The 27967-nt window shown below is 41.8% G+C and overlaps 2 protein-coding genes across 15 annotated transcripts in view; one reads left to right on the top strand and one right to left on the bottom strand.

Annotated features, from left to right (window-relative positions):
• Positions 1 to 23973, bottom strand: part of zfyve16 (zinc finger, FYVE domain containing 16) — a 58654-nt gene extending 34681 nt beyond the window's left edge. For 5 of the 8 annotated variants that reach the window (XR_013329313.1, XM_077736623.1, XM_077736618.1 and 2 more), the window contains exons 1-8: positions 23417 to 23643; positions 20144 to 20230; positions 15127 to 16649; positions 14020 to 14116; positions 8944 to 9114; positions 8757 to 8875; positions 6591 to 6774; positions 6396 to 6518 (exon numbers count right to left, since the gene is read on the bottom strand). Coding sequence is in view for 7 of the 8 variants with exons in the window: in XM_077736623.1 (XP_077592749.1) it covers positions 6396 to 6518; positions 6591 to 6774; positions 8757 to 8875; positions 8944 to 9114; positions 14020 to 14116; positions 15127 to 16649; positions 20144 to 20213 (2287 nt within the window). In the remaining variant the exon portion in view is untranslated. The other 3 variants (XM_077736620.1, XM_077736619.1, XM_077736624.1) reach the window with 3 other exon arrangements.
• ube2l3a (ubiquitin-conjugating enzyme E2L 3a) lies at positions 23662 to 26259 on the top strand. Of its 7 annotated transcripts, none has more exons than XM_077736647.1 (5): positions 23663 to 23992; positions 24200 to 24252; positions 25419 to 25514; positions 25580 to 25761; positions 25840 to 26259. In XM_077736647.1, exons 3-5 carry the CDS (start codon positions 25474 to 25476, stop codon positions 26055 to 26057), a joined length of 441 nt encoding a protein of 146 aa, XP_077592773.1. In that variant the 5' UTR covers positions 23663 to 23992; positions 24200 to 24252; positions 25419 to 25473; the 3' UTR covers positions 26058 to 26259. The 7 variants fall into 7 exon arrangements, with proteins under 7 accessions (XP_077592774.1, XP_077592773.1, XP_077592767.1 ...); XM_077736641.1 differs by having other exon boundaries at positions 23668 to 23992; positions 25407 to 25514; positions 25575 to 25761; XM_077736642.1 differs by having other exon boundaries at positions 23687 to 23992; positions 25575 to 25761.
• Positions 26260 to 27967: the final 1708 nt, after the last annotated feature.

The following is a 27967-nucleotide window of genomic DNA, read 5'->3' as shown; positions in this document are numbered from 1 at the left end:
GATTATCAGAAATACCACATCAGATTTTTCTTAAGATATTCCTTTCAAAGTAACATTTTTACTCCATGTTATAACCACAAATATGGTAATAAATACGGTATAAATACGTTAAATTGTAAAATTCAATGATTTTAAAGCCATTTTAAGGGTGCGTTTTTTTACGCGGAGGTGGCTTAAATGCGAGAAAATACTTAGATTATATTCCTTGGCACTGGACGCAAGCAATGATAGAAAGAACACCGCTTAGGTTTTAATTTTTATTAGAGGGATTAATGAGAGCGGCCCGGTGGAACGAGTGGTTTGCGCGTCGATATTACTGGTCTGGGGTCCTGAGTTCGAGGCCAAGTTGGTCCATCTGTGAGGAGGTTGCATGTTCTCCCTGGGCCTTTGTGGGTTTCCTCCCACATTTCAAAGACATCCATGGCAGGATTGGACACTCTAAATTGCCCCGATGTATAGGTGTGAGCATGTGTGGGTGGCTTGCAATCGGCTCCATTGATTCAGGGTGTCCCCCGCACAGGACCACAGCTGGGATAGGCTCCAGCACCCCCCGCAACCCTAATGAGAATAAAGCGGTTCAGAAAATGAGATTAGAGAAGGGATTAATGAGAACTTCAAGATAACTGAGGAGTTTTTGGAAATAGAATGCCCGAAAGGACACGGAGTAGATTTATTTCACAGCAAGTTAGCTGTCATACAGAGGGATAAGTTACCTTGGAGTATGCTCGCCAACGTTACCAGAGATGAATCACCAAACCTGACAGGAAAAAACATCAGGATGCTCAAAAAAATTCAGACCAGGGTGAAAAACGACACGCCTGAGTAGGAGGTAATTTTTCTACACTGCGTTAGTCACCAGGAAGCGCTGTGTAAATCCATGATGCAGCTTGACCACGTAGTGAAGCCAGTTGTGAAACTCATTAACTTCATTCGAGGATCACACTGACTTACTTTATCATTGTAATGTCCGCTGGTTAAGTTTGGGACAAGAGTGTCGACATGTGCGGGAGCTCAAACAGGAGATTGTTCCATTTTTGGAGCCTCTTGAGAATACTGACAAACTTCCTGAACTGAATGAAACAGTTTATGCTTTCTAATTTAGCTTTTACTGTGGACCTACTGAGACAAATAAACGAGCTGAATGTGAAGCTACACGGGGAATAAGTTTGTGCATGAAATGAAAGCAAATGGCAGCGCCTTCAAAACCATCAGACGGTACTCGGAAGATTCGCTTAAAGACGTTTAGCCGACGGACGTCTGGCCGAGGAACAGTTCGCTGAGGGGGCGTTTGGCCAATCGGAGTTAGCCGAACGGATAGTTAGCCGACCGGAAAGCCAGCCAATGGACGTTGCGCCGACAAGCTCGCCAACCCCCGGACGTTGCGCCGACGTGCTCGCCCGGCCCCCGGTCGTGTGTGTGTACAAGTTTTTCAACCTCAGCCGGCGGGCCATTTACGGTCCTTACAGATAACAACATTCATTTAGAACAGTGCTTCTCAATTATTTTCTGTTAGGCCCCCCCGAGCAAGAAGAAAACTATTCGCGCCCCCCCACACTTCCCACCGTGACTATAAATAAAATCATTTTATAAAATTGTTAAAAGTACAACATTTTATCCTTATTAACATTAAAGAAAAGGAAAAAAAAGAAAGAAATATAGTCAAACTTACAAAGAATAACTTTATTAAATCTTGTTTTAAGTCTGCAACAGAAAAGATTTTAAGTGCATCAACGCCTGAAATAAAAAATAAATGGGAGTGCTACTGCCAGCTACTGTAGTGGATGCGCAATTACACTTTATACTAGTACGGCCAAATAAAATCCTGTTCCCCAGGGTTACACGCGCCCCCCCCCCTCCCCCCAGGTATCGCACCACGCCCCCCCAGGGGGGCGCGCCCCACTATTTGAGAAGCACTGATTTAGAATAACATGGGCATTTATTCACAGCTAAACACACGAAGAACAGTATGTGACCGAAGAAAAAAAGTAGTTATAACAGTAAGCACTGTAATGAAATTGTAAATCCAGGAATCCAACTCCAGAAAATTTACACCAGCATAGAAAACATTGAGATTAATCATTGAATTAAGATTCTCAGCAATCATTTTGAATGCATATTTCCTAAAATAATGGGAAATTATTTAAAATTAAAATATTGTTCTTATCGGCACACATCACTAGAAGTAATTAAAATATTGTTCTTATTGGCACACATCACTAGAACTCAGCTGGTGTCATGTCCCTTCTCGCAACTTCCACAGGAGTTGTAGTTGGAATGGATTGATCTCCAATGTGACAGCGTTAAAGGACAAGTTCAAATCCCTGAAACTGGATGAGTTTTTTTGCTGGGAACATTGAGTGCATTAAGTGCAGCCAAATTTCCAAACACCCAGGATGCCACAGAGGATTCTGGCGTTATTTGACTCTACATATGTATGTGACCAGACTTTTAGTGTGATAATCACCAACAGAGCACCCAACAGATGGCAGATGAGTAATGAAGGATTAGCACCAGAATTTGATGCACTGGCTGAAATGGGTGACGTTAATACTTTAAGGCATTTTTCAGTTTGTTTCATATGTAATGTTAATGAATGCAGTTTTTTACCTATATTGTATTGTGTTGACACGGCCAGTCTGTCAAATTTTAAAAGTCAATCTCGTAAGTCTTTGTTCTGGCTAGCCTCTCGCAAGTCCCTGTTCTGGCTAGCATCTCGAAAGTCCCTGTTTTGGTTAGCCTCTCGCAAGTCCCTGTTCTGGCTATCCTCTCGTAAGTCCCAAGTCGCAAGTGGGTAACCCATGGCAAACTGATTTGAGGTGTAGGACCAGACAAAGAATGTCTCAGAAGGCCTATTATGATTTGTAACATTATTGGACGTCATCCCTCGCCCTGACGGCGAGCACCTGGTGGCCGGGCCTACAGCCATGGGGGCCAATCGGGCACAGCCTGAAGAGGTGATGTAGGTTACCCCTCACGTGGGCTCTTCACCTGTGAGAGGGGCCAAAGGGTTGGGTGCGCCGATAGTTGGGCGGCAGCCAAAGGGGGGATCTTTGGCAGTCTGATCCCGGCTGCAGAAACTGGCTCATGGGAAGTGGAATGTCACATGTTTGGTTGGGAAAGAGCCTGAGCTAGTGCGTGAGGTTGAGAAATTCCAACTCGATATAGTCGGGCTCACCTCTACGCACAGCTTGGGTTCTGGTAGCACTCCTCCCTCTCGAGGGTGGCTGGACACTTTCCGCTCTGGAGTTGCCCGCGGTGAGAAGCACCGAGAGGGTGTGGGCATACTTGTTGCTCCCGGGCGCAGGGACTGTATCTTGGGTTTTACTCAGGTTGACGAGATGGTAGCATCCCACCATCTTCGGGTGGGTGGGGAGACGAAATCTAACTGTTATTTGTGTGTATGCACTAAACAGCAGTTAAGAGTAGCCATCATTTTTGGGGGACTCCCTCATTCTGCTAAGGGACTTCAATGCTCACGTGGGCAATGAGAGTGAGACCTGGTGGGTTGATTGGAAAGAACGGCCCCCTGATTGAAACCTGAGTGGTGTTATAGTTGGATTTCTGCGCTTGTCGTGGATTGACAATAATGAACACCATGTTCAAGCATAAGGGTGGCCAAATGTGCACTTGCCACCAGGACACCCTAGGCTGGAGTGCGATGATCGACTTTGTGGTTGTGTCTTCGGGCCTGTGGCCGAATTTCTTGAACACTTGGGTAAAGAGGGGGCGGAGCTGTCAACTGATCACCATCTAGTGGTGAGTTGGCTCTGATGGTGGGGCAGATGTCAGTGCGGCCAGGGCGACCCAAACGTTTTGTGAGGGTCTGTTGGGAATGCCTGGAGGAGTCCTCTGACAGAAGGAGTTTCAATTCCCACCCCCGACAAAGCTTCTCTCATGTCCGGGAAGAGACATGGGACATTGATTGGACCATGCTTGTGGCAGCAATCCCAGCACCTGCTGGACACCAGCGGTAAGGGATGCCGTCAGGCTGAAAAAACAGTCCTACCGGGCCCTTTTGGCCCATGGGACTCCAGAGGCAGCTGACGGGTAGACAGTGGCCAAGTGCCACGCAGCTCTGGTCGTGTCTGAGGCAAGAACCTAGGCATGGGAGGAGTTCGGTGAGGCCATGGAGAACATCTTCCAGGTGGCTTCAAGAAAATTTTGGCCCACTATCTGGCGTCTCTGAAGGGGGAAGCAGTGCACTGTCAACACAGTGTATAGTGGGATAGGCCACTGCTGACCTTGACTCGGGATGTTGTGAATCGGTGGGCCGAATACTTTGAAGACCTCAACTGCACCGATCCGCCTTCCCATGAGGAAGCAGAGCTGGGGAACTCTGGATGCTGTGGGGCTGTCCCGGTTGACACCTTTTCAACATCATGCGGACATCAGGGACAGTGCCTCTGGATTGGCAGATCGGGGTGGTGGTTCCCCGTTGTAAAAAAAAAAGGGGGGACAGAGGGTGTGTTCCAATTACCGGGCAATCACACTCTTCAGCCTCCCGGGAAGGTCTATTCTGAGGACTGGAGCGGAAGATCCGCGGGTAGGTCGAATCTCTGATTCAGGAGGAGCAGTGTGGTTTTTGTCTTGCGCATTAATTCGGATCCGTTTCCAGTCCGGGTTGGCCTCGCCAGAGCTGCCTTATGTCACCAATTCTGTTCATCACTTTTATGGACGGAATATTTGCGCAGCCATGGCGTGGAGGGGTCCGGTTTGGTGGCCTCAGTATTGCATCCCTGCTTTTTCTTAGATGATGTGGTTCTGTTGGCTTCATCAGGCAGGTGATCTCCAATTCTTGCTGGAATGATTCGCAAACGAGTGTGAGGCAGTCGGGATGAAAATCAGCACTTCCAAATCTGATACCATGATCCTCAGTCGGCAAAAGGTGGCATTTCTTCCATGTCAGGGATCAGGTCCTTACCCAGGTGGAGTTTAAGTATCCTGGTGTCTTGTTTACAAGTGAGGGAAGAATGCAGCGTGAGATTGACAGGTAGATCGAGGTGGCATCTGCAGTGTTGCGGACTCTGTACCTGTCCGCCGCGTTGAAGATGGAGCTGAGCCAAAAGGCGACGATCTCTATTTACCGGTCGATCTACGTTCCCATCCTCATCTATGGTCACGTGCTTTGGGTCGTGACCGAAAGAACGAGATCAAGCGACTGAAATGATTTTCTTCCGCAGGATGTCCGGACTCTCCCTTAGAGATAAGGTGACAAGCTCGGTCATTCGGGAGGGGCTTGGAGTAGAGCCCCTGCTCCTCCGGACTGAGAGGAGCCAGATGAGTTGGCTCGGGCATCTGACCAGGATACGGGCACGTCCCACTGGAAGGAGGCCACGGGGCTGACCTCGGACACAGTGAGGAGACTGTCTCCCGGAAGAGCTGGGAAGAAGTGGCTGGGGAGAGGGAAGTCTGGGTTTCCCTGCTGAAGCTGCTGCCCGCCCGACCTGACTTCGGATAAGCAGAAGATGAGATGAGGTGAGGTAGTCTAATTCACAAAATGCAAAAGTTTGGCATACGAGGCTTACCAATCAAATGCAAGCTTGATAATGCTACAGAAGTAAACAAATGAAGCAGTACTTTTAATACAGCTAGTGCATACATTTTAATTAGAGAAGTTAGAGGAAGATGTAAATGAACCATATGGTTTGTGTGCCACCTAGTACCTGTGGAGTATAAAATATATTATTTACTTTTATTCAGTATAATCACTAGGATAAAATTTTGCAGAGCCTAGTGGAAATTTCCATCATGACAGCTATGAGTTAGGGGCGCATCATATACCAAGACACGCCCATTTCTTTGTTCACCTCTTCCCGCCTAAAGTTTGTACCTAGGTCACATGACCCTTTGTTAATAAAACTAGCTTAACTGTTGGAGGTAGGTAGGGATTCGAACTGGTCAGCCTGGGGGGTGGACATCTCCCAGCGCTGGCTACACTGACCCCTCCTTCAGCTGAAGTCTAGTGAATCTCATCAAGACTGACTCCGCGTGCTTCTTCTGATCCGAAATTATTGAATGCACATGTTTTTAAACCCGACAGTATCAAAGAACAAAGACACACCAAAGAAGATTTAACCAGTCAGAAGAAAGCAACTGTGGATGAAGTTGAATATATCTGTGCCAGGGTGGAGGAGGATGTATAATAGGTGGAAGGAAGGAAGGATGTATGTGGGAACTGTTATGGTGAAGAAGAAAAATTGGCGACGTACAAAACAATGTTTTTCTTATTGTGTTTTGACCAAAAAAGGCTAAATAAAGATGTTACCGTCCCCTTTGTTAACATTTCTATACGTTTAGGTTATATAGGTTCCAAACTCTTCCCATGTGGTCCTTGATTAATGAAGTAAACTTGATATTATATAAATTTGAGTATTTGACGGGGCCGCTCTACTCACACGTAACCATGTTGACGTTGATAACGAGGTTGGCATTGAGGACAAACGTCAATGGGCGCACACCCCCCTCCTCCAAGAGACATCGAATCTGACAAGGTGCCGGGCTTTCCTCCACCAATATCTCTATGGGGGAAAAAAAGTCCTACCTGAAATTCCAGCGAGTTTGTTTTGGAGAAATAAGGCAAAGAGACAGACCAGCCATCAAATCCTCTCCGGCGCTGACAAGCAGAGGAGGAAGTCGGTTCTCATCGTCCGGCAGCAGACTGGCGGCCCTCCTAATGGTGGGACCCAACCGTGCCAGCAAAGCGTAATCCCAGGGACTGCGCGGGGACCGGGCGATCTCCTCCTCGGACACCAGGAGCTCTGGACCCGAGCTTGGCTGATGATGCGGGGAAACCACTTCAGTGGCAGTCGCATTCGAGCGGAGCCAGTCATTTAATATCGACCGATATAGTATGTACTTTAAAAAAAGAATCAAAATCCCAGTCCCACGAAAGATTAACAAAAAATGCTGAGAACAGAACAACTTATGTTGAACCACACACAGGAAGTCTTCCACGAGATGGGCAACTTCTGCAGACTGAGAGGTAGAGAATATGCATATCTTAAGAAAAATCCTCACACGTGGTATTTTCTGTACGAATCAAAAACATTATTAAGGTCAATATCATAATGATGTTATTATGCCTGCAAAATATCACATTGTTCAATTTGAAAATCTGTTGATGAAAACCTGACGCTTTCTAATGACAGTTTAAGATGTTGTGGCAGCAATATTGCTTCTAATGTCAAAATATCTCAGTTCTTTCGATGATTCATATTACTCCAACTTTCGGACAAGATATAAAACAAATAAAAATCAAAGGGGAATTTTGTCTTCTTTCAAAATCAAGGCTATTCGCGTCTGGCTAGTCAGAGCACGTTTAACTAGGTAAGACAGCAGCACCCTGTAAGATGGTGACGCCCTGAGCGAGCAGTGACAGGGACTGTGCAGTTTTTCACATTTTATGCAAAATATTTTTTTTTGTCAAAATACATTTTGTTTAGCGTTTTATCTATCATTTCTCAATTTTTAAATAAATGACCGTATTGGCTGCATTGTCTTGCGTCATGGTGTCATCATGTTCTAGTGTTATTGCGTGGTCATCTTACGGTTTCGTGTATATTGTCTTTTTATGTGCATTTGAGCAATTCCCTCGATTCAGTCATCATTTCTCATTTCTCTGAGAAATGCAGCTATCTGCAATTAAATACGGTAGTCTCCTACGCATGGTGTCCGGGCTCTCTCTTAGAGATAAGCTGAGAATCTTGATCACCCGATTGGGCCTCAGAGTAGGGTCGCTACTCCTCCTAATCGAGAGGAACCAGACGAAGTGGCTCGGGCATCTAATTAGATGGCTCCTTGACGGCTATTTGGTGTTCTGTGAATTTCCCATTGGGAGAGGCCTCGACATGCTGGGGAAGAGCTGGATGAAGTTGACAATCTCTCAACACCTCGCTGGCAAGATGCTCAGTCTCCTTGATGATGGAACCAAGATAAGGACGCTGTAGGCGGACAAAAGCCAGCTGGTGCAAGATAGTGACCACCCACAAAACAGGCGCACTACAGGCAGATCGCAGAGCCAGCCAGATATTGTATAATCACTACGGGCGGAGTATGAGAACAACCATCCTACCAAAAACCATCCTAATACAGTGGTACCTTTTGAAATTAATTGGTCCCAGGGTTTTTTCGTAAATTGGATTTTTCATTGAGGCAAATTTTAAATTGAATTTGCATAAATGGTTCTTTAATATTACCCATTATATACCAGTTTTGTATAAAATATGTATGGGAATGCATGCATGTATGCAAAAATTACGCCAGTAAAATAACACCCCAAGACAGAACCAAACAAAACCTTAGGCACGTCAGTTCAAACATGCAATCGATGAAGGGTTTCCTCTAGCTCAAATCTCTTACTCGCTTAATATCTCTCGTCATTCACATGGTGTCAAATGGCCACGTGATGCTCCTCATAGCGCATTCGCAGGTGCATATAGCTGCAGAAGGTGGAGTCTACGGAAAGCGTTGAAGCATTTATTTGCTTGCTATATTTATATGCCACACCTCTTTTTGATGTTTAGTATGTTGGACACATTATCAATTCTTGGAACATAAAGTGTTTCATAACCTGAAAAATCTGTCATTTTAAGCAATATTAAATTGGAGGTACCACTGTACATGCATTTATATAATGAGTGTAAAGTAAGGTACAGGGGTCTTAATTTTTGTCTTACAAAATTGACACTAGACGTCATATATTTTTGCAATTTTTAAAATGGCTTTTGAAAATACTATATCGGTGGACCTCTACCGACCTCAGCCTCCCACGATGTGTCATTGACGCAACTCGCTGACAGCTTGGCAGTGTCCGCCACTTCCCCATTAGGCAGGATGCCATCAGCGAACCACACTCGCTTTTTCTCCCGAAGGCCACCTACAACGTAAAGAGAAGGCTTGACGGTAGTGAATAACACAAATGGGCATAGGGGAGCCGGTGCACACCGTCGCTGCTTGGCTGTTTGAGTGCCGATACGGGAACCGTGACGGTGGGCGGCACTATGGTGAAATTGTCGGCGGCCCGTGCCTGCTGCAAGGGCGGGATGCTGCTGCAATATTCGGACGGAACATTGGGGAGCGGACCCGTTGGGCTCATCATCCGCTCCAGCGCCTGGGCTATGGAGACAAAGGCCATTAACACTTAACCGTGAGGTATGTACAGTGGTACCTCTACTTAAGAATGAAGTTTGTCAATGACGTTTAGAATAATACAAAGGAGTCACGTGAGAAACTTTTGTTGTCAGATGCAACAAAAATGGAACTTCATGGTCATAATTCCGCTAAACGTGTTTGTAGGAAGAAGAATGATGAGTGCCATCCCAAGAACGCCATTCCTATTGTGAAGGATGGGGATGGTAGCATCATGCTTTGAGGGGCGGAGGGTTCTACAAATAGGACATGACGACTCTACTGTCGTAAAGAGAGGATGGCCAGGAGCAAATATAGTAAGATTTTAGGGAACCAAATCCTTCCCCTAGTCATAGCATTGAAGATGGGTTGTGGCTAGGTCTTCCAACATGACAATCACCTGAACACACAACTGGGAAAGCCAAGGAGAGGCTCCGTAAGAGCTGAAGAATGAACATTAACAAAGTACAGCACTCTCCATACTCTCTACTTTCCAAGGATTAAGTTAAGTGTTTTCTTATTAGATTTTTTTCAGAATTCTGATTGGTGATGTATTAATTTCTTACCTTTTTTCTTTTTCTCATCTTTTGAACTATACGAGAACTGACTTGAGTTTCATTTTGCCTTTGTTAACACTTTTACATATATTTAAATTGATTTGATTTCCGTGGAACTAAATTGGCCTGGAAATTAATTTCTGAAATTAACTGTAAATTGTTTTCTCTGTGAGATGTTGAAGAGGATAAAGGGTAGAAAGTGAACTAGATTTTTTTGTTGAACTATTGAAAAAAAGTGATTATGAAAGTTTTAGAGACAAACAGAGGGGCCTACTTGCTTGGGCGAGGTTGTTATTGTGCGTGTTTTGGTAATCTATTTGTGTAAGGATAAGCACAGTGGCTAATCCACACACGGGCAGATCAAAATAAAAGACGAAAGTGGAAAAATGGATGGATGTGGAACAATCGAAGGGAAAAGCTAATAGTTCAGGTCGGATCCATGTGGAGTAAATGTGAGCCACGCCAATGCGTGTAAACACCCGGGGAACAACCGGAAGCCTTTTCGTTTCTGAATGTCAACTGATGTTATTGGAACTATTGCAGAGAACAAGAGAACGGTTTTTCTGTGCCTGGCTGGAGAGGTTTTGCACACCTGTGAAGAATCGAGCCCAGTGTATCTTTAGTATTTTTCCTATTTTTTCGTTTGCACAATTTAGTTTGAATCATTCCATTGTCTTTGAATCAAGTAGACGTTCTACTTTCTTTGGTGAGAGGTAAGCAATTTGCATATGGAGGAAGCCAGTCTGGCGAGTCATTCCAGTAGAAAAAACAAAGCAAAAAATTAATGAAACGGTGTCTATCCTGTTATGAAAGCGGTAAAAGATAAGCCAATTATCCACTAATATTGCCTTTGCTAACTTTACCTACTTTGAACCTGAAAGGACAGGGTCTGAATCTAGGTGTTCCAAGACAAACTGCGCCAGTGATTCCACGTTTTGACCTATGGTGGTGATGTGGTTCACATAAATTATATAACTCAAAGTTATAGTGCGGCGGCCGCCCTCTCTCAAGGTGAGCCAACTTACATTGATGCAATTTGCATCCCGAGGCGTACCAGATGAGTGTGGGTTGGTTGGCCAAATTGGAGCAGGTTTGGAGTCTATTTTTCTTTGGATTATTCCAAATAAAAATATGGGTAGGATAAACAACATCCATTAGAATGTCCAAAGACTTGGAACTTACCGTATTTACTCACGTATAAGCCGCCCACTAATTCACAATTTTCACCTCCATATTTGTTTTTTTTGGGGGAGTACTGTGTTACTTTAAAGGGAAAATGTTAAGAAAAATAATCACACGTCTCATCTCATTTTCTGAACCGCTTTTTTTATCATTAGGGTTGCAGGGGATGCTGGAGCCTATCCCAAATGATTTCGAGCCAGAGGAAGGGGACACCCCAATTTGGTTGCCAGCCGACCGCAGGGCATAAAGAGACGGACAACCATGAATACCCACACCCATACATATTGGCAATTTAGGGTGAATATCATGAGGAACTTAATATGCCTGTCTTTGTAAATTTATAAATATAAAATTATACATTTTGAAAAAAGAAATAAGCCTATCTTAAGAACCTGATGCTTTTAACGATATTCTTTACAATATTATTACCTGAAGTTTAAGATGTTGAGGGAGCAAAATATTGCTCCTAATTTCAAAATACCTCGATTCTTTCGACGGTTCATATTACTACTTGTGAAAAAAATCAAAGCTGACTTTTTAAAATTTCAAAATCAAGGCTACTAGCGTCTGGCTCGTCTGAGCATGTTTAACTAGGTAAGACGGCGGCACCCTGGTTAAGATCGCGACCTGAGGTAAGATGGTGACGCCCTGAGAGACAGGCAGAATGACAGGCACAATAGTTTTTTCATGTTTTCTCAGAGATAATTTTTGAATTTAATTCAAGAACATCAAAATAAATGTTGTCTAGCGTTTTAACTGTTGGACAGCCTGGCTGCGGAGAGGGTAGCGCGTTGGCCTCACAGTGGGGGACTTGGGTTAAAATCCAGGTCAGTCCACCTCTGTGGAGTTTGCATGTTCTCCCACGGGCCTGCGTGTGTTTTCTCCAGGCACTCTGGTTTCCTCCTACATTCTAAAGACATGCATTGTCGGCTGATTGCACAATCTAAATTGCTGCTAGGTATGAGTGTGAACGTGAACAGTTGTCCAGATCCTTGTGCCCTGCGATTTGCTGGCCACCAATTCGGGGTGTCCCCCGCCTCTGGGGTAAGCCCCAGCACCCCCACGACCCTGAATTTTATTTGTTTATATTTTCTCTATTTTGAAATAAATGACGCATCAAATGGCACATAAAAGGTTTTGGAGTGGCCAAATCAAAGTCCGGATTTAAATCCTATTGAAATGCCCTAGTGTGATCTGAAACGGGCTAGAAAACCCTCTAATATTGCAGAATTGAAACAATTCAGCACAGAAGAGTGGGCCAAACTTCCTCAAAAACATTATGAAAGACTCATCACAAATTATTGTAAACGCTTAATTTCAGTTATTGCTGCCCACGGTGGCAAAACGCGCTATTAGGTTCTTAATTTCTGACATTATTAACTGCCATTTTTCATCTCCCATCTTCCTCTCGTGAGTTTCAGCGTTAATTTTGACATAACGGAGGACGTTTAAGTGGCATTTTCAACGCTGATTCAAAATCCATAGAATACTGGAAGAGGCTCGACGGGGTCATTCTTTGAGCGATAAGAAATTTATGTTATCTGAATAAAATGCACGACGTCGTACTGAAAGCAGTAAATGGTGAAGCCGCAAAGTGGAGGATCACAGTAGTTGTACTCTACTTGTGTGCCTCTAGGCACGAAACTTTCAGGTTACGAAATCCTCCAAAACGTAAAAACAGAAAACTGTATCCGCTATTTTATTTTGAAATTGTCCCAGTAATAACGCAGCCTGCTTTACTTGGATCCTCTTATAAAAACTCTTCTTTTGACCGCCGTTTGTCACTACGAGTTCATTATTTAAAATTACAAGTCTTTTGGAGTTATATTTAATACTAAGTTGTTTTAAAATTCATAATTTGAAGTTGTTTAGACGTGTTTATGTGTATGCTAACGTTAGGTACCTCCTTATTGTACTGTACTACTGCAGTAATAAAAAGCGTTTTGCATGCTTGTTACTGTCAGGAGTGGCTCGTTTGCCCCTCCTGGCGTGATGTAATTATCGTTTTCAGCTGTGTGCAATTACGTGATTATCTGTTGTCATTCTCGCGTCACTTGACGCCACGCCACGCTGCATCGTGGGATATCATGTTTTCATTTTCAGTTGTAGTTAGTTGTTTCTGTACGTTTTTGCCAAGTAATTAAACCAAGGAATCAAATGCAACGGAACGGCCTCCTTTTCCTTCGGCGTCACCACATCTGGGTAAACTTTCCTTCGGTCGCGCCACGCTACGCGGCGCGTCCATAACAGTTATTCATTTTATTAAATTAAGAAATTTTTTTTTTCAACATTTTTGTTCATTTTTATCTGTTTTTTATATAAAAGTGGGACACTGATCTTTTTAAAGGGTTTAGTCAGTAGTTTTTTTTGGACTGTGGAAGGAATTACAAAATTTACATATAAACACTGCTCTACTTACAAAAAAATCCAAGGTACAAAAAAAGTTCTGGAATCAATTAATTTCGTAAGTAAAGGTACGACTGTATATATGTGAAGCTGGTGGCCCGGCTAGCCACATTATTTTGTGCGGCCATCGAGAGTAAATTATGTATGAACTTTATTTTTCATAAAGATTATAAATCTAGAGAAAATGGAGTGGTACAGTAATCCCTCAAATATCGCGGTTAATGTACTCCAGTCATGGCCGCCATAATCGAAAAATCACAAAGTAGGGTCACCCCTAATATAACTTTTTTCTCCTCGTAACAAGAGTGGCTTCTGCTTATGAGTTTCAGTGTAGATTTTCACATATTTATGAATTTAATAGCAGAAAATAAATTAAAAAGTGAATTCACGATAAGTGAACTCACGATAATTGAGGGAAGACTACCTCTACTAACAAAATAAACAGATTTTACATTGAAATGAATTAACCGAATATCCTCTGCGATGAAATAAATGAACTTTAATTTATAAAACTGATTCTTTTCCTACACCTAAAACTTGCAAAAAATAATGACTCATTAAATCAATGGAATATCAAAAGGGCTTGTACAAACCATATGAAACAACTTCAAACTCATTGGCTACCATTGACGGCGATAGAAGTCCAGTTCAATTCTGGGAATATTTCCAAGGTTGCTAACTGTCTCAGTCAAATTAGAATGGACATCTACACTGGTTAAACTTTTAATTATCTGATATTTTGACCTACCTCTGTGCAAAGTGTCAAAGCAGATGACACAAACGCGTGCCTCCTTCTCCAAGTACTTGAGTTGGCACTTCCTGTTGCAGCAGACAGCACAGTAAACCTGCAACACAAATGATCAGGCACACGCCAAGTGAAAAAGTATGCAAATGTGTGTCAGGATTGGGACAATAGCACATCCGAAACAGTCCCCTTATGCTCTTAATCCGTTGCCTTAAGGCTATAAGTGGAACTATGCAGAAAAGAAAGCACTTCCTTGTGATTCAATCTTTGGGTCTATAATTAAGAGCAGATGCTAAGATAAGCTATCTCTCCAAAACATATACATGGGTCAGAAAGGTGTACTTTTTTATTTTATTTTTTAAGGGCTATAAAGAAATTGAATAATCACTATGGATACTGTAAGAGAAACAGTATACAATGTTTTTCAGACTAAGCCACATATTTTTCTTAGCTTGGTCGATGAATAATACTCAAGTAGAAAATAAAGTGGTATCTCTAATTACGAAGGTTTAAACTACATACAAACTGTATTCATCTTAGGGAAGAACCTCAAAAGGAAACAGTTTGTTTCAATATCCAAAAATTATCTAAGTTAAGAATTGTCAAAAAAAAAATCAAACTTTTACACCCAGGTGTGTGACTTATGGTCCGACAAATATGGAATATACATAAACCCCGCAGAAATCATTAAAACAAAATAATTAATAAAGTGAGAAATGATAGCAATTGCAAAAAATAATGAAAAAAAGCAAGAAAAAAAGAAAAAGATTTTTCCTATTTTTAACGTATAAATTATAAACATTCATCCATTTGACCGTCACAGTCAAAATTAATTGGATGTCTAGTCCTGGCAGTGGCAGGCAATGTTAACAACCCTAAAATTAATAGGGAGACTGAAATCCCTGCAGGACATGACCCATGGGAGAGCAAACAATCTCCACGCAATTTCTATAAAAATTGCATTTTCTAATCTGTCTAACTTACTGTGATTTCAATGTAAAAACAGCTCATTTTAAGAACAACATAGGTTCACATCAATAATACAGCTGCAACTCCTAGCTAGCTGAAATCTATGATGTGGAATTCACATTACATGGACAGTATACATACTTTCCCACAGGCTCTACAGTGATGGCGCCTCTTGGTGAAGGTGAACTTCTGCAAGCACTTCATACAGTTGGGGGCTGCCGAGTCAGGCACCCAAGCGGGCTGCCGGCTTCCCAGCCACTCCGTGCCTGCGCTGTCGGTGTAGGTGGGCGATTTGCAGAGTTGGTCCAAAGCTGCCGCAGAGGTCCCGGGATATGGCGGGCTACTGATGGAAGAAAAGTTATGGCTGGTTTGCAGACTCTCTTCATCGTTATTGTCCAGTTGAAAAGAATAAGCGGGTGGCTCGTTCTCTTCTGTTGATGAGAGACATCGGACAGCGGGAACCAGCGGCAGTTTAGGTTTTGCCCCTCCATTGAAAACCATTTGCTCCGACTGCCAAGAATTGCCAATAGAGAAATTACTACCGTCAGAGGTATTTCCCTGACAGAGGATGTTCTGACGTGCCGGCCCCAAACCTACGCTGTTAGGCTTTAGACAAGCCAGATTTTCTGGGCAGCTCCTCAGTTCCTTTACCGTGAGCGCCAGCTCCTCCTCATTTCTCTGCCGCGGGTCCTCCTGAGAGATCGCTATGTCCCGCTCAGCCTCAGCGCTGGCCCTTAGGAAGGCATCTAGTTCTACATCTGTAACTGGCATGTGGGTCCACTCACTCTCGGGGAGATATTCAAATCTAAACTTGGGAGGGTCCTCTGGGCTAGGCTCAGGGGGATCTGAGCACATGAGTTTTGCAGCAGGGACTAAGATAATGGGATCTGAGTTGCAGAGTTCATCTAAGCAATAAGTGTCTAAACCTGATGGCGGGTCCTCCTCTATATTTTTTTGTTGTTCTTTGAGCTCCAGGACCTGAAGGCCACCCTCAGAAGTTTCATTATCAGTATCTTTTGGAGGCATTTCTTTATTTTGGCATGAGGACGGGCTTGAGGTTTGGCTGCCTTGACATCGGCAATCCTGTTCTGATAATACATCATCTTGCTGAGTCCCCTCATCATAGCCTTCATCTTGAGTGTCATACTCATCTCGCTCATTTTCAGTGGGAACTGCGGGAAGAATTACATCAAACAGGTTCAAGGAGAATCCAGCAAGCTGCTGAGAGGAGTCAGAGTTTTTGCAGGGTGGACCTTGCTCCTCCAGGTCACCAAAATCCACCAGTAGCGGCTCCTCCTCACGTTCCACGCTCACCCTCGGCTCGGTGAAGGCATCTTTGGCTCGCACCAGGAAGGCTGAACCAGTATAATTTAGAAGGTCGCAAACAGGCTCGAGCACCTGATCAGGGCACGTGGGCGCTAAGCTTTGAGAGGTAGTGCGATCAGCAGAGGAGAGAAGGTCGTCCTCAGTCAAAGGCTGAGCCTGGACCTCCCCTTTACGCTCTGCTTCGGCCCAGCTTGGGCCAGGGAGCGCATACCGGATAGAACTGAGGTCAAATAAATTCACGTCAGGAGAAGGCAGCACGTCTGAGACCAGGGAGGAGGCCAGAAGGGAAGAGTCACATGGCGAGGCCTTCCAGAAGACTAACTTGCAGTCTGCTTCTTCTGCAAAGCCAAACAAATGTCTTGAGAAATATGTAAGGTACTGTTCTCATGACACAAAAATTTTACTGCGTAACAATACCGTGTTTTCACAACAATAAGGCGCAAATAGGTCTTAAATTTTCTCCAAAATAGCCTTATAATCCAGTGCACTTTGTATATGGATCAATACTAAAATTCTTATCATGATAAAATAAGATAAATGAGTCGATGGGGTACACCGACTCTACTATTTTCCCGTGGACAAAGTACTGCGCAGTGAATGCTGGGATATGTAATTCTTTTGTCAATACACCCAATGGTCACCCAGAACCCACCATCCTCTGCCTAGTTTGTTGCAGTGTGGAAGTGCGTGGACGTATGTCCAGTGTGCAAAGAACCTTTTTCATTTTCATCAGTAAATATTTCGTGCATCCATTATTCAGTATGGTTGGTGAAAAGCGAAAGGATTCTAGTGAGGGAGGTGCAAGGAAGAGGCAAGCCATTTCATTTGAAACGAAAGTGGCAATAATAAAGAAGCTTGATGTGCGTGAGAAAGTGGTGAGCGTTGCACAGGAATACAATTTGAATCGTTCGACCGTCAGTACCATTTAAAAACAGAAAGATCGAGCAGCAGGACCCAAATAATGAACGTTGCACAAAGGTTGCAAATCAATTAAATGATGCCATACAGTGCTACCACATTTATGATAAAAAAGAAAACTGTGCAATCGTCATTAGATAGCTTCTTTCAGCCAGTTTCTAGTAAATCTCTCTCTCTATCTCTCTCGTTAATGTCTGTATACAGTAGTGTATGTATTCTCTCCATTTAATTAAATGTTTTCTTTCAGTACAAACCAATGCTGTTTACTTATACAAGCCTTAAACATACAAATGCACTTATATAATCCTTCAAAATACAGTCGAACCTTGTGATACGAATGCTCCGCCATACAACGTTCTTCTCTAACGACGAAAATTTCGAACGAATAATTCGCCCGAGAAAATTTTGTGATGCGACCAAGCCAGGTGGCCATGGCACTGTCTTCTTAGAATCTCTTTCGTGTATAAAATATTTCCACGACCACTGGGCAGACTTTGCATTTCCCCGCCCGCTTTTTCCCCCGTGTTGGGTGCACTTGCAGGTATATGGGTTGGCGGAGTTCTGCAAAGAAAAGACGTTGACAATGGACACAAAATAATTGAAAAGTATGAGTGGGGTAAGTGTTACTGAGCTCGCTAGGCAATACGAGAGGAATACGTCAACCATTTCCACCATCCTTAAGCAGAAGGACGCATCAAGACATTTGCCTTGATTATCGCCGAGGAAAGTTACATCCCCAGCAAGTTTTCAACTGCGATGAAACTGGTCTTTGTTGGAAAAAGATGCCCAGGCAGACATTCATCGTGGCAGAGGAGGGGGCATTACCGGGGCAAAAACCCATCAAGGATCGCTTAACGCTAGCGTTGTGTGCTAATGCGAGCGGTGACTGAAAAATTAAGCCGCTACTAGTGTACAATGCGGAGAACACGCGTGCCTTCAAGAGACCTACACGTGATGTGGCGCGCTAATTCTAAAGCTTATATTATGCGTATTGTGATGATATTTGTGTGCGTCATTTTCGAAACATTTCAAAAGGGAGGCAAGTTCCTAACAACGCTTGAAGACTCCGGCAAAACGTCCGGGTGGGGTCAACCTGTAGAACTAAGGTAAAAAAAAGATTAAAACAAAATTAGAAATCAGTTTCGTGTGAAGTTACATCAAAAGTTGAGTGTCTGTATATAGTTATCTATGTTAATTTAAATGTGTTTGTTTACGAGTGCGTTGTTGCTGTGGATAAAGTCCTCTCGAACAGCCCCCACTTCCGCCTGCGTGTGTCATTGTCTCTCCCCTCCGCAAAATGCGTCTAATTTTACATCTATTAAACACATTTTATAACTATTAAACCCCTCCCTATTTATTACTTTGTCAATATATGGCGAATTAGAAGAAATAAAACCTATTTTCCAATCCAATATCCATTTTTTTGGTGTTTTTTTCAGGGGGTTGGAACGAATTAATTTGTTTTCAATTCATTTCAATGGGAAACGTCCCCTTGAGTTACGATATGCTTGTCATACGATCACAGTCTCGGAACGGATTTCGATCGTAAGTCGGGGTACCACTGTACTTATATAGGCCTTAAACATAAATTATAATACAAAATATAGCACTGAATCAACTTACGAAAAAATTCAACTTATGAACAATCACTCGGAACGTAACTCGTTTGTAAGTAGTGGAGCACCTGCATATCGATACTATTAGTGCAAAGTTATCACAGTCGTCACACTGGGTGTATTGACAAAAGGACTATATATCCCAGCAGTCACTGTGCACCGGAAATAGTGTCTGGGGCTGCTTCCGTAGCGCTAATACGGTTCTATATTCATAAATAATACATGTTCTATGCCTGGCTGCGTCTAAAAGAACGGTGCATCCTTTGTGCATGTAAAATACAGAAATAGCACTCGTTATTGACACTGCGGCTAAAAATACAATTCGCTTAATAGTCGTGAAAATACGGTACTTCAAAATGCATGCGGCAGCTAGTTAGGTTGATAAATTAAATGTTATTCCTCTGGCCAAGATTCACCTTTACATTAGTTACTTTATCACTACTAGACGACATATCTATTCGAACTGATAGAATGAGCGAACAAACAATTGCTGCCACGCCAACATTTCTACAGTCGTCTAACAGAAGGGATTAGGAATTATTTATATTTTTTAACTAAGTTTGTTATTATAATAAATTAATTAATATGAATAGTTATGAATTAAGCAGTCTTTGTTTTGTATAGAGCTGCATTACTGTCTCTCTACGAGTGAAAAAGACTATCCAGTTGGGCTATACCTTTTTTGTATTGTGACGTTAAGACTTCATGTTAGAAAAATTTCATGTTATTCTTGTGTGAAGAATGTTGAGATGAAAGTTTCTGATAGCCTCCATGTAGCACACTGAAATCATTTTTTAACTTTGCTGTTTATAACTGCCTCTTATTTGGACAAAATCTGAAAGCATCCTTATAATACAATAATAATATTAATAAGATTTATGGAAGTTTCTGTGTCCGGCGTGCCTTTTTAAGATGTCTAGATACAATACACATCTGCCATATGTGGAGAGTAGGGGTGTAAAATTAATCAATGTGGCTCAATATATTGATTTGTTAACCACAATTGAATCTAAATTGAAACTTGTAAAAAAGATTATAATTGTAATATGCCATTGTGTTAAAAAAATCATTAGTAAATTTGGGCATATTTTTTTTATTATATTAAGTGAAAGGCGCTTGATTGGAAATGTTGCAGATTATCACATTATTGTCCAAATAATAATTTACTATACATCATAAAATATTTGCCACCCCTCAAAAAAGTTCCTGCCCTCCTCTCACTACCTCATAAATTATTTTCTGTATTAGAAACTGTTGAAGAGCACTATTGAATGCCATGACTTGTTCGAGTCTTTCACCTGCATTAAGCTCAAAGTCATCAAGCACTTTGTCCAGGTCACAAACAGCTGCTTTGAAAAAGCTGTCCATGCTGTCCCTCCTAAATCCTGGAAAACAAGAAAACAAAACAACTCAATGCTTTCCAATTAAACAACAACAAAGGGAAACATTTCCCACTTCCTCATTCTCTGTCTTTGTAGAATCATTAACTTTCAATGAAGGCGTTAGACTTTCAACCCATTTCTTGCAAGAACTGACTATCAACATTTTTGCAGAGAAAATGTTCAAATCCACAAAAATTTATCCGAAATTGTTGAAAATATGTGCTAAATTACTGCCATTGATGGTGTTAGATGTCAAATGCCAACGATTATTTGTAACAAACGACACGTTGGGGGAAAAAGAAGGTACAATTTTTTTTAAATTCAAACAGAAATTGATCGCATATCAACTCATCCCCTGCAATTGACCGGCATGGACTAATTATGTGACCCTTTAAGCAAAGATTTTGCATAATTCAATCAAATATTCAACAATAAAATATAACTGGTAAATACACAGTCAAAAAAGGAGAAATATAGGGTGCACTGAAAAAATATATTCAATTTTCATATGACACAAAGACAACCCAAAGAAAGAAAAAAAATGTATTTCAAAATGTTGATTCTATTTACTAAGGCAGAAAAAAAGTACCAACTTGTCTGGATATCTGTGAAAAAGTAATTGCCCTCCTTTATTAAATCACATATTAATAAGAAAGCTGAGTCAATTTCTTTGGTCATACCCACACGTGATTACCACCTTGTGCTGAATCTAGAAAACAGTTAAATAGAATGTGTCAGATAAAGTGAAGTAGGCTACAAGATCCGAGCATCATGCCATCTTCCAAAGAAATTCAAGAAGTGGTGTTTGTAGAACAGGAGAACTTATCTGTGACGTGGACCCCCATGAATTTAAAGGGGTGGACCCTAACTACACATACTCCATTTATGAGGAGTGGGGCCAGATCTATGCTGTGTTTGCGAAAATCCAGGATTATTTCTTTAGTTTTTGTGGTGTTCAGATTGAGATTGTTCACCGAGCACCACGAAGACAGTTCGTTGACCTCATCTCTGTAAGCCGACTCATCCCTTCCTTAAATGAGTCCGACCACAGTGGAGTCATATTGGGTTATTTCCTGTGAAGTGCTCCTCAATTTTCCTTGTATATGCTGCCTTGGCCTTTTTAATGCCTCTCTTCAGCTCTGCTCTGGCAGGGCTGTATTGTACCTTGTCCCCTGACCTGAAGGCGGTATTACAGCATTTGAAGAGTGCCTGTGTCTATTTGGTGATCCGGGGTTTTTGGTCTTCTTTAACAAATACATTTCCAATGCTTTGGGAGTCCAGATAACCACTGTCAGAGCCATTATGCACATACTGGGAACAGTGGGAATACCCAGAGTGGTCAGCAAGCTAAAATCACTCCATGAGTGCAGCGACGATTCATCCAGGAGGTCACAAAAGAACGAAAAAAATCTGGCATCAGTTAAGATCAATGATAATGACTACTATAAGAAAAACACTTATTACTTAGGAAAGGGACCCAGAGCTCTCAAGAGATCAATTTGTTAGGAATAAATTATCCGTGGAACAACTCGCTCTGGCATGGTCTGTCTCCTCCGATGCTGAACACGCTCCATTGTTAGACGGGATAAGACAGAGTTAAGGAATTGGAGTCAGGTGCTAAAACTAGCCGCCTAACAGTATTAATAACTCAAATGCTTCTGCTACTCAATTGCTTGCTATGGATGATCCTGCCTGATTTGGTGTAAATGTGGACTTCTATTGTTGATGGATCAACACTGAGATCGCAGAGGAAGAAGAATTTGAAAGAGGACTATCTGGTCGAAGAGGAATTAATTCTTATAATTTCTTCCTAGTTTTTTGTTACCATGATCAGGTAGCGTGTAAAGCAGTGGCGGCCCATCAGGCCTTCAAGGCCTTCTCTGCTGGCCTAAGAAATATCTGAATCATATATCATATTTTGTCCATCAATACTTATTAAATAATTCCAAATTGACTGTTAGCTTCCTTTTATTGCTTTTACCCCTGGTTGCACTGCTCCCAGATGTGTGTTTTCATATTGTAGCATTTAACCAATCACATTTCAGCCATTATTTGTTGCCAGGGTCAGGAATCTGCCTCAAGGCTTTCATAATGAGTTTTGCAAGCTCTGCTGCATTAAACAGGCATCGTTAAGACTGTTGCTTTAACAATCAGACTTTGAGTTGGCAACACCACAATGGCTTGTCGCAGGCGTAGGGATACATCATTGCCTTCTTGCAGGCGTAGGGATATGTCATGGCTTTCACCAACGATGTTGACTAGTAAGTAGCCACAGCTACCAAACTTTATCTGGAGCTAGCTGCACAAGCAAATATATTGTTGTCTCCATTTAAAGCCATTTTCAAGACGGACAATGCAGAAATACGATAGGACAGGCTCGACTTTTAGCATTAGCTTTGATGACGATAGAAAAGAAGGAAGAAAGAAAGGAGGATGGATATTGTGTACAGTTAAAAAGGATTTTTGGTGAGTAAAATATGGCTATATTCCTAAATATTATTTCAATTGTCGGCCCGGTTCTGATATCTGAAAAGTTCCAGTGGTTGTATTTAATCACTAAATGCTGCTAGGAAGTGGATTTTACCCAATTTTAGTACATTTTTTGCCGTTTAGCCATTGACGTCCATCGCTGTCTTTTCCCGGGGAAATCACCCCCTTGGCACGATTGTAGTGTCTGAAAAGCTACAGTATTTGTATTTAATCAATAAATGCTGCGAGGAAGGGGGCTTTTTACCCGATTTTAGTGCAATTGTTTAAGTATTCGATGTATAAACAATTTAGCTGTGTTCTGGCAGTTGTGAAGCTTTTACTAATTTGATAATTCCTGGCCTGTCTAGACATCCTGTTTCTTTAGTTGAAAGAAAGGTGTTAAATCTTGAGAATCTTAAACCTCAAGAAATGTTTAGTTTAACGCCCACTGAAGGAATTTAAATATCGGAGTCAGATAAAACGAGGGTGCATTTTACCCAAATAAACCATTGCGAAGTGACCAATGAAAACTGATCCGTGTCTAGTCTGTGTTCTGTCAAAAAAATCTTTCAGAGCAAAGAAAAAAACACCAACAACAGTCATACTTGAGTTTTCGGTTCTATTTGGGCGCATATACTTGCATTCAAAAAGAGAAACCTCTTCAATCCGACATAAGCCTAATTTGTCAAAAATAGACTGATTTGTTAGTTAACTACTTACCACATGTAATGCTAAAGGGTGCTGTCAACCAGCCAGTTCGTTAGAAAGCGCATGATTCGTCCAAACAAATATTCCTAAAACGGCGACGAAGCCCAGCACAAGTTTTTCGCTTAGGTGGCGCCCAATAAAATGCAAATGTTGATCGTTAGTATTCGCTCTTTGTGCTGGCCTAATTCGCCAAAATGGCTAGCTACAGGACTGGCCACGAATTGTTTGTTTGTTTGTTGTTTTACCTGGTGGGTTTGACTGTCGCACTGGTGACGTCGATCTCAACTGTCATCATGCCGTCCCGCGTCATCATCAGCATCGCGAGAAGATTGAACGACGCCTACATTAGTTGTTGTTCCGTCGCTTGGATTTGATGCTACAAGTGTAGTAAGATCTTGGCTAGACCTGTGGATCTGCCTGGCGGCTCGGTTTGGATAAGGTTAAACTCGCACCTAGGCAAATATAACTTTGCCCAGGTTTTGTTTATGAGTCCAAATAGCTGTAATGCAGATTAACGGCCGTCAAAGTGATTTTGGAACGGAAAACAACTGATCGACGAGATCTGGCATCGATACAGGTTTTTAAATGGTGAGCTATACCAATTATCTCATTACAATTTAAATTATTTATTCATGCAAATAAACTTGTGATAATTGGTTTTCAACCAGTAAATATTATTCTTTAAGATAGTTTATTTTTAAGCATTAAAAATTGTATAACAACTTTATGACGTTTTTTACATGGTCAATGCATAAAAGTTGTTTTTCTTCATGATTCACAATGCGAACGTCATAGACACAGAAGACAACTCAACTATTAAAATGATTTCAACAAGAAGATTATCCAAGGTAAAATAACAATAATCTATAAAATACAGTTTATACATTTGTTTTATACAACCACCAATTTAACATGTTGAAGTACTCATTGATGAATATTTTGTAAATGGCAGACAAAAGCACAATGTTTATTTTTAATATTTTCTATGAGTTTTGATTGACTTTCATTGATTTTGTGGTTAATTGTGTATACATTTTGAGTACTTGCATGTGAACATTTTATCAGTATCGAAAATTGTATCGAGTAGTAAGTATTTTATGAGTATCGACTTGAAAATATCAGAATTGTAATTGTTATAGTGGTCTTATTTTTGCACTGAAGGATTTTGTAAGAGACAGACAAGACATTATTCAAGCTTCAATGGTAGATTCTCTTTATTCACAAGGGACCTTCCCCTAGATATGAGTCCAGTTGGTCTTACCTCTGCTTACGAAATTAATTGGTTACAGAACTTTTTTCCTAACTTTAAAATTTCTTAAATACACTTAAATTCTCTAATTCGTTCCACAGTCCTCACACAACTAAGACCCCTTAAATTCGGTCAAACTGTCCCAATTTTGTATGAAATGTGAGGAAACACAAAAATGAGAGAACATTATAAGTAATTATGTATTAATGTCTCAAAATAAATAAAGCATATGAAAATGTACACTGCACTGCTGAAATAGTTCCCCCACGGCCGTTATTATGGGGCACGTAATATCCGTGGTTGTCCGCCAGATTGTACTCAATTTTAGACCTGTGTGTGTGTGTGTGTGTGTGTGTGTGTGTGTGTGTGTGTGTGTGCGTGCCTGTGTGTAAATATGTGCCACGTTGCATTTGTATGGTTTTTAATCATTTAATGAGCCTTGAGATTTTCTTCAATGTTAAAAGTGTACCACAGCTCAAATAAGGCTGGCATTGGAGACATCTAAAAAAGATACATGGATGTAGTGAGGGAGGAAAGTGGCTGAAATAGGAGAGGGTGATTTAAAAGACAGTGTGGGATAAGTGGAAAGTTTAGTAGTTGTATATTTAAAAGAATGAAATGTAAAGACAAATCTTACGTTGGTTAGTTGACTTTTTACTAAATTTTAACGTCGTCAACATTTATTTGGAGTTGAGGGGGATGGGGAGGCTTCATTGGTTTGTTCCCTTAAACTAGGTCACTCACCTTTCAAAGTCATCTTTTCAGGAGCTGGAGGAAATCCGCCAATCAGGATTTAGAGAATTCCGGAACATTGAAGTTGATGAATCCAACATTTTGGTCTGGCAGGGTCTCATTGTTCCTGTAAGTCTACTTTTTTATTATTTTTAAATATTTGTTCAACTTGTTTAACTGCCTGGCAAGGAAAGCCCCCCATATGATAAAGGAGCTTTCCGGGTGGCAATCAACTTCCCCAGCGAGTACCCCTTCAAGCCCCCAAGAATCACCTTCATGACTAAGATCTACCATCCCAACGTGGATGAAAAGGGTCACGTATGCTTGGGCATCATCAGCGTGGAGAACTGGAAGCCTGCCACGAGAACTTTACAAGGTCAGATGAACGTCAATAACTTTAGTTTTTTTCGTTCTGACGTTAAGTGTACTTATCTCCTGCCCTCCAGTCCACTAGGTGATGCAAGTACAGTCTGGTTGCGTTTGTTTGCAGTCATCCAGTGTCTGATCTCGCTGGTGAATGTGCCGCAGCCTGAGCGTCCCTTGCGGGCTGAGCTGGCCAATGAGTACACGGAAAACCGAACACAGTTTCTGAAGAATGCCGAGGAGTTCACCAGGAGGCATGGCGAGACCCGCCCGGCTGACTATGCAGAAGCAGATCCTCCCTCTCCGTAGCACTTTTCAAACAGTGACTGAACTGTTTTTTGTCATTTTTTGTCAAGAACAACGTTATGTGTAGAAATTTATATCAATGCCTTTTTATTCCCTGTTAACATACTTTTATTAAGTTTCTATGAATAGTGCCTAGCAACAAGTGACAACACGTGAACAGCAAATGGAGAGACTCAACTGCTCAAATATATTATTACTCTTTAAAGGTCCTCATCTCATTTCCTGAACCGCTTTAACCTCACTAGGGTTACGGGGGGTGCTGGAGCCTATCCCGACTGACTTCGGGCCAGAGGCAGGGGACAGACACCCTGAATTGGTGGCCAGCCAATCGCAGGGCACAAGGAGACGAACAAGCATTCACCCTCACACACATACTTAGGGGCAATTTAGTGTCCAATCAGCCTACCAGCCATGTCTTTCGAATGTGGTAGGAAACCGCAGTACCGGGAGAAAACCCACGCAGGCCGAGTGAGAACATTTAAACTTCACACAGGTGGACCGACCTGGATTTGAATCCAGGTCCCCCATTGTTAGGCCGACACGCTAACTACTACTCTTGAAAGGTCCTGTAAACTCAAATTAATAATTTTTGGGATTTGGCTAAAATAAACGATGTTGTTACCCTGTGAAAAATTTGAATTTATAAATGAGTACATCTAAGAAAGGCTTTTAAATTCCCATTATCACTTATTTATACACACTAACGGAAGGTAGTAATCTTGTATGTGTATCTTGAGTATTTAAAAATAAACTATCACACATTACTACTACATAACTATTGAGCTCATACAAAATATAAAATTTATATAAGGTTGCCATCAGCATTCTTAAAAATGATTGTGTCACGAGTTGAGGGGCCAGCAGAGGTCATTTACTACAAAGAAAGAGGGTGTTAGGGCACAGGTCACCAAACCGGTCCTCGAGGGCTACTGTCGGTGCAGGTTTTTGTTCCAACCAATGCAACACAAACAGTTTAACCAATGAGGTTCCTGATGAGAAAGGAAGCACCTGACTGCAATCCACTGATTGCTCTGGTAGAATACCAGATTGGTGGAAAGGTTTCCTTTTAAAGGTTGGAATGAAAACCCGCACCTACCACGGCTCTTTCTGAAATAGTTTGGGCACCTCTAGTCTAGGGTATCATCAATGGGCCTCAAATTGGTGGGTGTTCATGAAATTTGTGAGATTTGATGTTGTCACAATGGTGAGTTCACCAATTTTGCCTGGCCTTTATGGGGGTTTGATAGATTTACCAATTGGTATTTCCAAGTTCAACTTTCAATAATGGAGGCATCTGAGATCATATCCTTTTATTCTTGCAAGAAGAGAATTCATCCACACGCGCCTCCGGACAGATGATTCTGAAGACCCCGGTGTCCCTTTTGCTAATATATTCATAAGATTTAAACAACATGCATAACAGAAACCTAAACATTATTCAGAGTCATAACAATTAGCCTCAGTTCTCAAAACTATTGAAGGTCTGTCGAATCTTCCCCGAGAGAGAGAGTTAATGCGGACCATCTTGAGAAGCCACGTTTCCAAAAACAAATCCACAGTTCCCAAGAGCTTGTTGTTTAACCATAGTCTCGAGAGGCCAGGTGTGAAGGAGAAGTGACCTCCAAAGGTGTTTTGGTTAACTTTGGAGCGAGCACTTCTTTTGCAAGAGATGTATTAAAATGCAAAGCGTTCATTTATGTAATGTTTAATATACAAAATAAGGCAAAGCGTACACATTTATAATAATGATGAACCTAACATTCCTAAAAAGCAAAGTGTTCATATATGTAATGTTTAATATACAAAATAAGGCAAAGCGTACACATTTATAATTGGATTGGATGGGATAACTTTATTCATCCCGTAATCGGGAAATTTCTTTGTTGCAATAGGAAGAGGGTGAGGATGCAGGA

The sequence above is a fragment of the Stigmatopora nigra genome, chromosome 17, assembly GCF_051989575.1.
Source record: "Stigmatopora nigra isolate UIUO_SnigA chromosome 17, RoL_Snig_1.1, whole genome shotgun sequence".
In the NCBI taxonomy this organism is placed as follows: domain Eukaryota; kingdom Metazoa; phylum Chordata; class Actinopteri; order Syngnathiformes; family Syngnathidae; genus Stigmatopora; species Stigmatopora nigra.
This window is presented reverse-complemented; position numbering and strand designations above follow the sequence as displayed.